At 38.1% G+C, this 13,580-nt stretch overlaps 1 protein-coding gene across 6 annotated transcripts in view; it reads right to left on the bottom strand.

Moving 5' to 3' along the window:
- The window catches only part of LOC149069409 (protein DOP1A), a 727,510-nt gene that overhangs the window by 462,301 nt on the left and 251,629 nt on the right, over window positions 1-13,580 (bottom strand). For all 6 annotated transcript variants that reach the window (XR_016195089.1, XM_089250153.1, XM_089250154.1 and 3 more), the window contains exons 14-15: window positions 13,008-13,218; window positions 553-784 (exon numbers count right to left, since the gene is read on the bottom strand). Coding sequence is in view for 5 of the 6 variants with exons in the window: in XM_089250153.1 (XP_089106279.1) it covers window positions 553-784; window positions 13,008-13,218 (443 nt within the window). In the remaining variant the exon portion in view is untranslated. The remainder of the gene's footprint in view (window positions 1-552; window positions 785-13,007; window positions 13,219-13,580) is intronic.

The following is a 13,580-nucleotide window of genomic DNA, read 5'->3' as shown; positions in this document are numbered from 1 at the left end:
GGGGCTGAAAGTTGCCATTTGTCCCGTATATACAGGCTCAAGCTGTTATGCAGGAGAGGGAGTGGAGCGTTGCATTCTATATTGATTATTGGTGGCTCAGCCACCTCGTAAAATATATTGGGGCGCTTATACAACCTCAGTACCCAGGTTCGGGCACTTAAGCAGTGAGAATGTTTACTGCACAAGTTGTACTAATGTACAACTCTTTTTTTAGTGTTTTGCAAACACATTTCATGATTTTCAAGGCTTAAAAATGTACACCACACTAAGTGGCGGATAAAATTCAGTTGAGGATCTGGGCGTAAAAGAAAATATTAGGCCCCTTGAATTCTAATGTGAAGCTTGAGTTTTTCAGTGCCTTTCAGAGGTTGGGGTATCAGGCCCACACCCACCGTTAAATCTGCCTCTGACCACACTAAAATCAAAGCAGTTACAACTAAACATTGTGAACAGAATAACTGCCAAATGTTCACATCACGTAATGAAAGAAGTTAACAGGTTTTCTTTGAAATTATATAGAAATTTAAAGACACAAAAATAGATAACACCAACCTTTTCATTTGAAGCAGAGGAAAATACATGGAAAAGATTAGATATAATTTGTGATGCACTTATTCCAGATGTAAAGCTTTGAGATGCTACTGGTGCAAGAATACCAGGATGTAAATAGGAAGCTACTGGGAAATCTAGCAAGCAATAATGGCATATGGTAGTCAATCCTTCAATCAAAGTAATTACATAGTCAGGAGGAAATTTCAAATGCAATAATGTGGTGGCACATTTTCTAGAGGTAAAAAAATTTAAAAACTGTGAAAACAAAGTATTGAAAAAAAATTAAATAATTTCAATTTCAAAGTTTGGGAATTTATTTTTAAAAATGACAAAATTATAGGAAGTACTGGAATAATCGAATACTGTAATCCGGGGGCTACTTTGCACCAGTGCTGAAAAAAGGGTTCATCATTACCTAGTGGCAATTTTAATGCATATTTCCAAACAGTTTTGATTCTGTTGAACAATAGCTTTTATCAGTCAACTCATGTATTTGAGTTACAGATGCATCTACCATTTTGAATATCATTTGCTAAACATGTTTGTGTAGCACAATTTCAGCTGTAACTTTTATAAATAGTTGACTGACGTCTTCGGTCAAGCAGAATCAAATGTTTGGGAATATTCATTAGAATAGCTGTTAGGTATCATTGAGTCTCTTTTTCAGCAATGGTATAAGTAACCCCCTGTAGGTACTCGAGTTAAGGAACCATTTGTAGTTTTTGATTACTCAAATTTAAAAGATTATAAAAACTTAAAATCCACATTTTTATAAAATTTAGATTACTGATGTTGCATCAGGAAAATTTTGATATCTGAAAATAAATACAGTATTCCCTTGCATTAGTTGACAAGCCAGGAAACAGAGGGAACCAGTAGGCCAGGTATACACATATTTTCTGGCATGAAGGGAAATGCGGATCAAAGATTGCAGAAAATTCTTAAATATCTATACGTAAAGATGGAATTAGCTGACTTGAACCTTGTCTGTTCTCTGAATTTTATGATCCTTTCTGTTTTACGGATTACATTGGAGGTCGTGCATAATTTTTGAATTTTCCTCAGGATAATTTATGATGGAATGATTTTTTTCTGGATATTACGCCAAGGTAAAAGAAAATTATACTACAGTAAACATGTCTTTAACGGAACCTGCATTAAGTAGAAACCTGTCTTAAATGAAAAAAAAATCATGGTTTCATGATTTCAAAGCCAAAATGCTCACTAAAAAACCTGGAACCTGTCTAAAACGGAAGCAGAATAATATTGTATCCTTTAACGAAAAATTTCACACTAACACTGAGAGTGTTTGATGACCATTAAACCCAGGGTTGTTCGGTTTAAACCTTGGTTTAACCAAGTGGTTTTTTTCAAAAAATCAAATTAGGATGTCGGCTCAGAGAATACCAAAGGACTCGGTTTGCCGGAGGTTTGGAGTCAGATTGTGAGGAGGCAGATGTTGAGCTCAGCTAGAATCGACCCATCGATTCGACGTGGTTGACGAAATGAACTTGTTCATCACCGGGGACACTGGGTGTTGAGACCTTCCATCGTCACCAGGTGTGCATTAGGAAAGCTAAGTTGCAGCTCTCATTTGAAGCTACTAATTATTCATGAAAGAAATTCGGACCTGCCGAGACAAACGCAAATTTAGAAAAACGTTACGGGATATAGTTCCAAGCCTGAGGCTAGATGAAGTTTAATTACATTTAAGTTGACATGTGAAACACTAAAGTACTACTGTGCTACAACATCTGAGAACTGAGCTCGTAAAATGACTGAAAATAGAGTGCGAACGTTCGACAAACACAATCCGCATTTATACTAATCATGAAATAAATATTCTTGGTCCACTTTGACCATGGAAACACTTCGTCACAACAAGAAAACTATTACATCACAACAAGAAAACTATTACGTCACACAAGGTACACTTAGAAATAATTTACATAAAGTTTTATAAATATTAGTGTAAACAAATCATCGTTTAGCAACATGTCAGGTGAACTGGCCAGGTTCACCCAACACGACCAACGATAATCGGGAATAATTTACTAACAGATGTCCGCGGCCATCCTCCGGCAAACAAAATATTTAAGCAATCAACATAAAACTTATAGTTTGTCTGAAGAAATGAGATCTGGCGAGTATGGTGGATGTTCAATTTGCACCACCCCCTTTTTTACCAGGAACTGTTTGACGATATTGGCTGTGTGAGGGCGAGCATTGTCGTGAACAAGAAACCATGAACCTTGTTGTGCGTACTGAGGTCATACCCTCCGTACACATTTCATAAAACGGGTCAAAATTTCAACGTACCTTGCAGCATTCATCGACGTTCCCTCAGGTAGAAATTCCTTGTGGATTTTCCTGTACATTTTCCTGTTCTCAGTTAAGAACCAACACACTAAACAAGCACTTTGTAAAACAAGTCTTTCATGGAACACAAATGACGCTCAACTGAACAACAGAGGCGGCAGATGGTTAACACCTGCCGCTACGCATGTGCAGCGTTTTGCTTTGCCACTGTTGCCAGATCAGCTGTTCTGACTTCATTCACCGAACTTTATTGTCAGAGTTTGTATATTTGAAAATTCAGTTATAAAAATTTGAAATGTTAAATAATTGATTTTCACTGTGATAAAATTTCAATATCATGTGGAAAAATTTGGTTTGTGTATGATATTCCCGAAATAACAGTGTGAGCCTACCTTTAATGGTAAATTACTATCTGCCCCATGAGCTTGAGAGTTTCTCCCGCTTCCCCCCTCCAAGTGTCACCAACATTCACCATTACAGTATCTCCATAAGAACCTGAAATATTTAATTAATTAATAAATCAATTAAATTAATATTTAATTTTCACCGTATAAGCTGCACTCCTGCTTTTGCTGGGATTTCTATTTGTCACAGAGAAGGGAGTTTGGCGCAGATCAAGAGTAGAAATGTACAGTGCTTATGAATGACGATTCGATGAAGTTTTCATAATGCCCACAGGATGAGCACCGACAAAGGCAATGTAATCACCAATAAGAAAGATGACTATGGGTCAGTCGCATAGATACAATATAACCATTTATCTTATGTTTATAATCAGTCGCATATCTTTGGCTAGCTTGTTTGAATATTTTCGCATAAGATATACAGAAGACTGGCTGTTGTGAAGATATTTATTATTTTAGATGTTAATTTTTTTTTTTAAGGAAGGAAAAAACTCATCTCTGCCTCTACCGGGAGTCGAACCCGGGTCCCTCGATTGCCGGACGAGTGCTCTGGCCACTAAGCTACAGAGGAGATAGAGATTTTCCTTCGCTAGAGCGTATATATGCCGAACGGAACCGTGCAATGGACGGTGAAACCGATCAGCTAATAGCTCATGGACGACGAGCCACCAGAGGGCTATATATATGACATGAATGTCGCTGTATATCTTGTATTAACAAGTGAAGAGCGACATTCATGTCATATTTTCACATAGTTTTCATTAGCATCTAAGCCTTTGGTACAAGATTGGTTTGCTTGGTCTACATATTTCTGTTGACAAAAACATGGAATATTGCAAAACTGAACATGAAAATGATATGTTGGTTTGTATGTATGTTAAAAAAATTTTCCCCCATAATTCGTGTTCCTAAATTAGAAAAACTATTAATGCAATTGAAAATGAATTAGCCTATAATTAATTTTTTTTATTTGAGTTTTTGTTGCATCATAAAATAGAGATACAGATTATACGGATGACAAAAAATAATGTAGTACTTTTTAAATTAGTTTCAATCCAATTTAAATTGCAATAAATTGAAATCTTCTACGTATCGTTAAAAAAAAGAAAAAAATTATGATGGTTTCACATAGCATCACTTGTTATTCTATTAATCAATATCTGGCTTTTTATTGCGATATTCACGTTCCATAATTGTTTAAATAAAATATTACTCAAAGGCACTGAAAATAAAGGTTTAGATATTGTGGAGTATTTATATGTACGATACGAATTGTTTTTTAAATTAAAATTATCCTGATAAATGTAGACTATAATCAGAGGCTGATTTACAGCTTTCCCACCTGTGAGCTATTCAAACCTTGCCTCTCTTCTCCCTTTCTAATTCATATTCTTGATCACCAATTACTCACAATTTTGGTTACCCCTTCCCACCCAGGGAATATACATCTGAATATAATCTTATATTCTCTGTTAATGTTAATACTAAGAAGAAATTGGGTGAAAAAGGTTGTAAGAAGAAATTTTTACTAATCGTTGACTGGAGCCGTATGAGCGTCATGAACATGAAGTTACATACCATGGGTAATTAAAAGTCTGATTTCATTCTTTTTACTTACGAGTTGTTACTTTAGAGTTGAAACAAATTTCTATTGACATTTGCAGTGGTGTCACAGACAGGGATGCTGTGGGTGCCCAGGGTACTTTATGGAATAGGTATGAGATAGAGAAATGATTCAGAAATCAAAATTTCCTACTTCAAGATCAAAACACTTGCGGCATCCTTGATCAAAGGTGCCTACATTAAGGAAACATTGAGGAAGGAGGGGGCTGAAAATCATCATTCATTCTGTATATAAGGGACTCAAGCCCGTACTCAGGAGACGAAATGGTACACTGTATTGTATATTCATGAGTTATTGGAGTGAAAAGGGGCTCAGATGGCCTTAACCCTCAAGTTTCTGGAGCCTATGGTTGGAGTGTTTGAATATGATTTCAATGTGATAATACAAAGGGATTTCAATGTACATTGCATTGCAAAAAAATAATTTGAAAATAAGACTTTTCGCAGCTGTTATACATAAAACTTAAATACATTGTCGATAAAAAGTCCTTAAAGATATATTCTATGCATGGATACATTTGATAGTGAATTACGGAAATCGTGCTGGGGGCATACTGATCCGAATTTATTATCTCGGTGTGCTTCCCAACCCCTCACTGCGACAAAGGAGGAAATCCCAAGAAAAAGTGGGAAATGCGGCTTAAACAGTGAAAATTAAATTTTAAAAATTTATTTGATCTCAATTTATTATTTGGGGGAGCACCCCAATGCCCCTCCCCCTGCGAGAAATAGAAACCCCGACAGAATTAAATTTTGGTGTACATTCCAATATGTCCCTCGATAACTTGAATGAATACTTTCCTTCATTTTTTAAAAATAAAAACAGATGGGAAGGGGAACATTTCCAATAAATGAGAAAAAAGAACAATTCCATTTTTTACGCATAGAGCAACTATCCTATTTATAAGATCACAACAAACATGTATTTTAAAGCTATTTAAATTTGTTGCGATGAATTGACATCACGACGAAATGACTTTGCTGACAGCGATGAAATGAGTCTGCGGAAAATTTGTATCGTGACGAAATGAGCCTGCGACAAATTTGTACCGGGACGAAATGAGCCTGCAACGAGTTTGTAGCACGACGAACTGACGCTACGACAAACTGACCTAGACCCCTGTGGGGGTTACCTCAAAAGGTTATGAACAGTGGATTGCAAAATTTGGTGAATTGCAAGCTCCAGCACATCCCCCATATATTAGAAGTTCCTCAGGAATATTAAAGTGGGGGCCCGTTTGGTTTAATAAAGGTGAATTGCAAGTGCATCCACATCATGACCATCACATACTCTTGATCTGCTGTTGAACAAGCATTTTTGTGCTTTCACTGGACAACATATTCAACATTTCTTGAGTAAGTTGTAGTTATTTGTTCAATTACTTCATTTTTGTGATGTTTCCATGAACTATGAAATCGTGCAATGCTAATTAAGTTATCATTTTGCCCTGACTGGCTGTCTTGTTCATTCTGTGAGAAAATTTCTCACGTGTTGGATGAGTGCAGTGTCGTTAAATATACATTTTCAAGTATATTTTTCCCATTTGTCATATAAAGTTCTATTGCTTCAGGAATATTCATGTAAATTTTTAAGTCATTCTGACAATGGTTCTTTTTATTTTTTTTACAGCGTTCTGAAATCGGTACTTCAGTTATAATCACCCTGTATATTGTAAATCATTGCTAATTAATCTGCATTATTTATGCTTGATTAAATATATTATAATTCACCTAATTTTTAATATATTAGGTTGTTCGGAAAGTAATTTTGTTTTTTCCCAACAGAGGACTTAACTGTATTTATCACAGCCAACTTCACACTTGAACCGTGTAAGGTTCAGGAGAAAAGAGGTTGGAAAAAGGTTGAGGAGAAACTGGAGTCGCGAGAGAGAGAATCGAAAACGATTTGAGACATTCGAAAAAGGGGGGAGTATAAAAGTTTGTACCGAAGAGACATGACGGTTTCGTTGGAGGTGTTGGATAATAAATTAAATAAAGTGTTGTTTTCTTCTTTTGGGAGTCTAGAATCCAGTTATTTCGTCCTGAAATTGTAGTGGAGGTACAGCCGAGGACCTACGACCGAGAAGAAGTCGGGGGAAAGTTTACTGGCGCAGTCGACAGGATGAGGTCGTGATCAAGATTGTGAGCTGAATTCGAAGAAGAGTGTCCTAGCGACGGTGGAACCACCCCGGTTCGTATAGAAGGATAGTAGCAGCGTCGAGCACCCACGCTGTATTTTTCCATGAAGTCAACCCGACAACTGGTGCTGAGAGGGACAATCCTGCCCAGAGAAAAAGGAGCAAGTGTTGTACGGCGGTATCGAGACGATAAATAAAGATGGCGTATTTGGCAAAAGGGAACAAGGAGGATCTGGAGACCATGGCCGCCAACTTGAGGGTAGAAGTACGACTGGAGTTCAACTTAATGCAACTAGTGAGTACCATACAGGAAAGTGAACTGTACAACGAAACGACGTGCAGAGAGATGCTGAAAACGATCATAGGCAATAGGAAAGAGAGAGAAGAGATGGAGGAGAGGCGTAGAGAGAAAGAGATGGAGGAGCGGCGTAGAGAAAAGGAGATGGAACATGAACTCGAAAAAATGAGGATCAAGACAGGAGCCAGAAGAGAGGAGAATAATCAAGCTGGGTGCGGCAGAACCCCCAGCTGGGATTTCCAGAACATGATGCAAAAGTTCAGGATGGAAGAAGACATAAGTCTGTACCTGGTGCTGTTCGAGCGGCAAGCTCGTCGCTCGGCCCTGGCACGGGAAGATTGGTTAGCTGAGCTCTTGGGACTTCTTCCCTACGAGATGAACCAGTTAATTGCCCGCGAGATGGAAGAGCAGGTACAGGACTATAATTGAGATTCAAACTCACCCCAGAGAAGTTCCGACAGATGTTTTCTTCGCACCACAAGAATCAAGAAGGCACCTAAAGAGATTTCTACTACAAGCTGTGTACCTATTTTGATGGATGGACGGCGGCTTTGGGGATTATGACGTTTGAGCAACTAAGAGATTTAATCATCACCGATCAAATGAAAAAACGCGTCCCAGCAGATTTTAAAGAACACTATCTGGACGAATGGAGTGATATGGTGTCTCCAAGTGAGCTATCGGAGAAACGAGAGAGGTTCGATGATGTGAAGAGGACTCTGAAGACACCCTTCCCTAGTGACAGAACGAGAACTCCAAGACCGGTATATCAAAATCTGAGATGGAAAGCCATGAAAACCAGAGGCTTCAAGGCGAGTCCTTCCCACCTAAAGCGACGATGGATTCGAATACCAGAGAGAGAGAGCCGCAGTCACTTGTTATGCGTGTGGAGCAGAAGGCCATATAGCAAGGTTTTGTCCTGCAAGAGTCCAGCAGGAGCCATTCAGTCGGGCCCAGGCGAACTCTGTCCAGACAGAAGAGGGGGACACGATTGAAGAAACCACAGTCCTAACGGCACATATCACGGTGCCGGCGCGGGCATTGACACACCGCAGACCGCGAGTTTGAAATGTTGTCAGATAGCAATAAGAGGCGTAGTCGATTCCGGAACCCAGATCTCAGTCGTTAGATTGGATTTGGTTGAGATCTCGACGACAGAGAAGGTGAGGAGAGAATAAGGATCAAGTCTGCATTTGGCGAAAGTGAGATAGCCCCTCTGAAAATATGTATGATGATCAGCGACGGCAAACACGGGTACGTGCCGATTACTTGCGCAGTGTCGAGTCGCTTGATAAATGAAATGTTAATATGTTCGACAGCATACGACACACTCTTGGGAAATGTACTAGTTCTAAGTCCGATCAATGAGCCAAGCCGTAAAAACGGTGTGGGTACTTTATCTGCCGATTCTGGTGCCGATGGCAAACAGAAGGCCAACAACGGCAATAACAACGATTTTTGCATACCTAACGAAGAACTCGAAGAGAGGATCATATGCCAAGTCGAGAGCTACTTCACCGACTTCAACATCATGAAGAACAACTTTCTGCTGAAACAAATCCGGAGAAACAAGGAGGGCTACATCAGCCTGCGGTTGGTCTCATCCTTCAGAAAGGTCAAGACCCTGACCAAGGACTGGAGGATCGTCCGGTACTGTCTCAGGAACTCGAACAAACTCCAAGTCAACGGAGGAGGCACTAAAGTGCGCCAGATTGTGACTGTACCAGCTTCCGAGACCAGATGCGCTAAAATGATCCTGGTCTGCAACATGCCGTCCGAGGAAATGACACCCGAGTCAGTGTCGCAGTTTATATCAGAACACTGAGAAGTCGTCGACGTGGCAGTCATCAATCGATGATCTAAGATACCAGATGTCTGTACGAGGAGCTGTCTCTATGTCAACGGGAACATGGTGAAGACGACGTTCACCCTCGTCAAGTGCAAGACTAATCGGGACGCGTCCGCATCCGAGGGCAAGGCCTCGCAGCTCAAGAAGATGAATTCGAAACGATACGATGATGGTCATGCTGTCAACGGGAGGATATCAGCACCGAACCGGTTCCCATCTAGGCAGGAAACGTCCAAACAATCGAACTGGCGATTGTTTTCGTGTCCATTTGCCAAAGGAATCAACAGAGCTACGAACCGGCAGTCGAAGACCAGAAGCCAACCGGCTAAATCTTCAAGCGCCAACAACGGCGTGCCCAGGAATCAGGGCAGGGAAAGGTCATCCTTCTCTTATGCCGGTGGTGACTACCACCCCATGAACTCTTGGATGAACAACCGTTATTTGCCATTCAAGGGTGGCATGGCCGCCGCCAAAGTAGCTGCTGCTGCACGATTCAACGCTCGCCTACCGGATATTGTCATGCGTTGGCCTGGGGGATCCGAAAGGGTGATATACAAGGTAATGCCGACGCCCTGTCACGGTAGCCGTGAGAAACCGAGTTACGCTCTTGAAGCATCATCATCATTTAAAAATAATGGATGTGCTTTTTGATGATGGGACGTGTAAGGTTCAGGAGAAAAGAAGTTGGAAAAAGGCAGAGGAGAAACAGGTGTCACGAGAGAGAGATTCGAGAACGATTTCAGACATTCGAAAAAAAGGGGAGTGTACAAGTTTGTACCGAAGAGATAGGACGGTTTTGGTGGAGGTGTTGAATAATAAATTAAATAAAGTGTTGTTTTCTTTTGGGAGTCTAGAATCCAGTTATTTCGTCCTGAAATCGTAGTGATTTTTGTAATGATGTTTTGATACAAAAAAAAAGCAGCATATTTCTTCAATCTGCAAAAAAAAAATGCAAAACAAAGTACATGCATTTTGCATTAGGCTGACGATTATTAGGTTACAACGATACATACATGCTTAACTTCTATTATTATCAAGGACAAAAAAAATGTTTGCTAAATTGTGAACTATTTAATTCTGATTCACATATTTATTCAATGCTTAATTCAGATGGATATTGTCTTCTGAACGTGATCCATAATTCAACATGCTTTTCTCAGTATACCAGAAATGAACCAGACTCCAACACTGAAAAATCTGGTGTTCCCAGATTACAACATTACGACATGCTGCCTAATGCAAGAAAATACAGTATCGTGTCTGAGAAAAAAGGTGTTTAATAAAATTGTAAAAGGATGGTAATATGAATTAAGATAAATATGGAATCAAATTTAATAAGTAATGATAGTGTTGGTGTCATAGTCCATTTACTGATGTCACAGATGCAATCTTCCTTCTCTGCCCCAGAACAGACTAGCTGGGCCCATAGTGAATAAGCCACCTATTATTCCCACACATCTTTCTTCCGAAAACTTCCTGTCTTGGAGAGACTGAAAATATTCTGCATCATCTTTATGTGGTGTAGTAAATGATACAAAGCCCAATTCAGACAATGTTCAAAGTATACTACTTAATCAAACACATCTTTGAAAAATAGTGTTCTGGAAAGAGTAGTTAGCTGAAAAATGGGCACAGAATAAAATGCAACCCTTGTAATATGCATTATACTTAGCTTCAAATTATTCTTAGTTTTAAAACTCTTTCATTAATTAATAAACATTGAAGAAAAGATGTATGTTTCTGGATATTATGTACAAAGTAAGAAATAAAGATAACATTCACTTCATCAACCAAGACACCCTCCTCAATCCGCACTGTCCCCTAGAGCAGCGATGGGAAACTGTTTGAAGCGTGACCTCCTTTTGACAGAAATAAAATTTTATCATGACCCTTATATAGGCTGATACCATGTCCCGGTATTCCGGGACATTCCATTTTTTTCCCAGTAAATGTGCTGTCCCGATTTCCATTTTAGAAACACTTTTTCTGATTTTAATTAAGCGATACTGACTTCCAAAGATATTTAAGTTTTTTAAATATCATATAAATATTTAATTTGTTTTTTAATGTACTTTGCGTCCCTTGAGCAAGATAGAAGTGTAGCAAGGAGTAAGGTCCTTGATTTTCATATACAGGGTGATTAAGAAAGAATCATCCGATTTCAAAATGATTCTACGTTTCAAATCAACCATCAAAAAAATTTTCACAAAACGTACACACATTTCCCCCATATATTCACATATTACTTATTATTCTATTCTGTGTTTTAAATTTTTAAGAAATATAGGTGTTAAAATTTTGAAATAGGGTAGTTCTCCCTCATACTTTTTTTTGCAAAGACACTGCACATTCGTGATTCTGGCATGAAAGAGCTAATATATTGATTGTTGTACAAGTACAATTTGATAAAATCACACTGCATGATACATGGTAATTAGCTCAGTTGAATAAAGGCATTCTTTAGTTCTAATATATTTTTAAATAAAAATGAATTTCTTATTTGGAAGTTTTTATTTTCGAGAATATCTTGTCGTGACCCACGATTTGCATACCACTGCCCTAGAGATATATAAGTTGGCACCCAAAAAAGGATATGGGTCACGGTAGAAACACTTATGTATAAATCCATTAACACTGCCTCCCCCATACACTTTCAGGACCGACTTCCTCTTATTCATTGCACTTAAAAATAGGTACAACAGATTTAATCAATTAGCAAAACTCGATGTGTGACCAAATGATGATTACCAAACGATCATGTGACCTCTATATGAGAGAGTCCCCTCTACAGATGTCACTTTTTTCACTAACAGACCTTCTTAGAGGTGTTTCACTGTAATTATCCTTGATGCTCTATTAACTCAGAAGAAACACCATTCTTTTAACTTTTGTGGTTCATAAACTGTTGACGACCATTCATTGAAAGTGAACAGAAAAATAAAGAAGTCACGCTCAGTCATCTATATTTGTAAGACTGATCCCATTACATAGAAAGTAACAGAACACTTTCCACTAAAAACAATCTTAAGTGAGCGACTTCCTGTGACCACTGGTGACGAGGGCCTGGTCTGCCCCGCCGGAATGGGATTTTATGCATCTTGCCCCTTCTGGGCAGGAGAGTGCAGTTTATTTTTGATCTATTTCTATGCCCCTAGTACAAAATTTTTTCCCTTTTGTCAAAATACTTCCCACTTTATGTGAATATAGAAGCTGAAAAAAAATGAATATATGCCATGCATAAGGAAAACCTCTTTGTGGGACAAACAAAAAGTACCGTTTTTGTAATATTTAGTGGAAAATGTGGAAGAATGTTTGACTGATCATGATGGTAAGTAATACTAAAAATGATGTTACTACACTGTTTCAAGTAGTCAGTTAGTCTTGTTTAGTTTTCTTAAAAATATGTGCAGGTCCAATTTTTGTGTAATAAAATCCAGTTTATGTGTGCCGTGTTGCTTGATACTGCATATATAACATTGGTAGCACACATTCTTTATCTACTCAAATAATATGCTTAAAACATATTCATTGAACTATTATAATAAAATATAAGGTAGAACTTTCCTAATTATTTTTTAAGTACTGTGAAGGTGACATTCAATCGATGATTTCAACCACTTTTAGTCGTCCGCCTCAATGTCACCAGTAGCAACTTTTGTTGTTTGTCGTGTGTTGTCCCTTCCAGTAGACATCCAGCCTTATATGCGAAGATAATCATCTCATAAAAAATAACTTTACTAATTAATGAAAAGTAAAAAGATATGATAAATAAAAATTCACTTGTAAACTTGAAATCAAGAAAAATGAAGCATAAAACAACATACTTTTTTCCTTCTACTAATATCTTCAGCTTATCCAAGTTATGGCATAACTGCATGGTCACACTGGTGATAAGTTGAGAAAGTGTTTGTCCACAGAAAGGTAATATTGATATCACAAAGGATAACCAGTGCAAATGCATGTCCCAGTACTTTTCATTGCTCATGGCCAAAAATATTAATTTCAAAAGCATCAATTGATTTTTCAAAGGTAATCCTGCATGATGAAAAACTATTTTAATATTAATTTTGAAAATGAAACAAACAGTTATATTAGGAGAGAAGAGAGGCCCTGAGAGATCTCAGGGCATCATCAGTATAGGCTGATTTTATTCAAAATTTTGTCAACACCAGCTATCTGCATCATCAGGAAATGTCTTAATTCAATTAAAGTAGAACTTTCAACTAAATAATTTTGAGTTTTGAAAACTTCCTTTAAGCCGTGAACTCCGATTTGTCATAGCCAACTTTTATACCATGTAAACACCTTGATAATGAAAGATACAGGGGTGGAAAATGAAAATTTGGTTTTTTTGTAGCAGGGAAAATTATTTTCATAGCAGCATTTATCTGTTTTGT

The sequence above is a fragment of the Pholcus phalangioides genome, unplaced genomic scaffold, assembly GCF_987345545.1.
Source record: "Pholcus phalangioides strain wild (caught in Gottingen) unplaced genomic scaffold, Ppha-v1.0 ptg000022l_1, whole genome shotgun sequence".
Lineage (NCBI taxonomy): Eukaryota > Metazoa > Arthropoda > Arachnida > Araneae > Pholcidae > Pholcus > Pholcus phalangioides.
The sequence above is the reverse complement of the archived record's forward strand: the minus strand, read 5'-3'. Positions and strand labels throughout refer to the sequence as shown.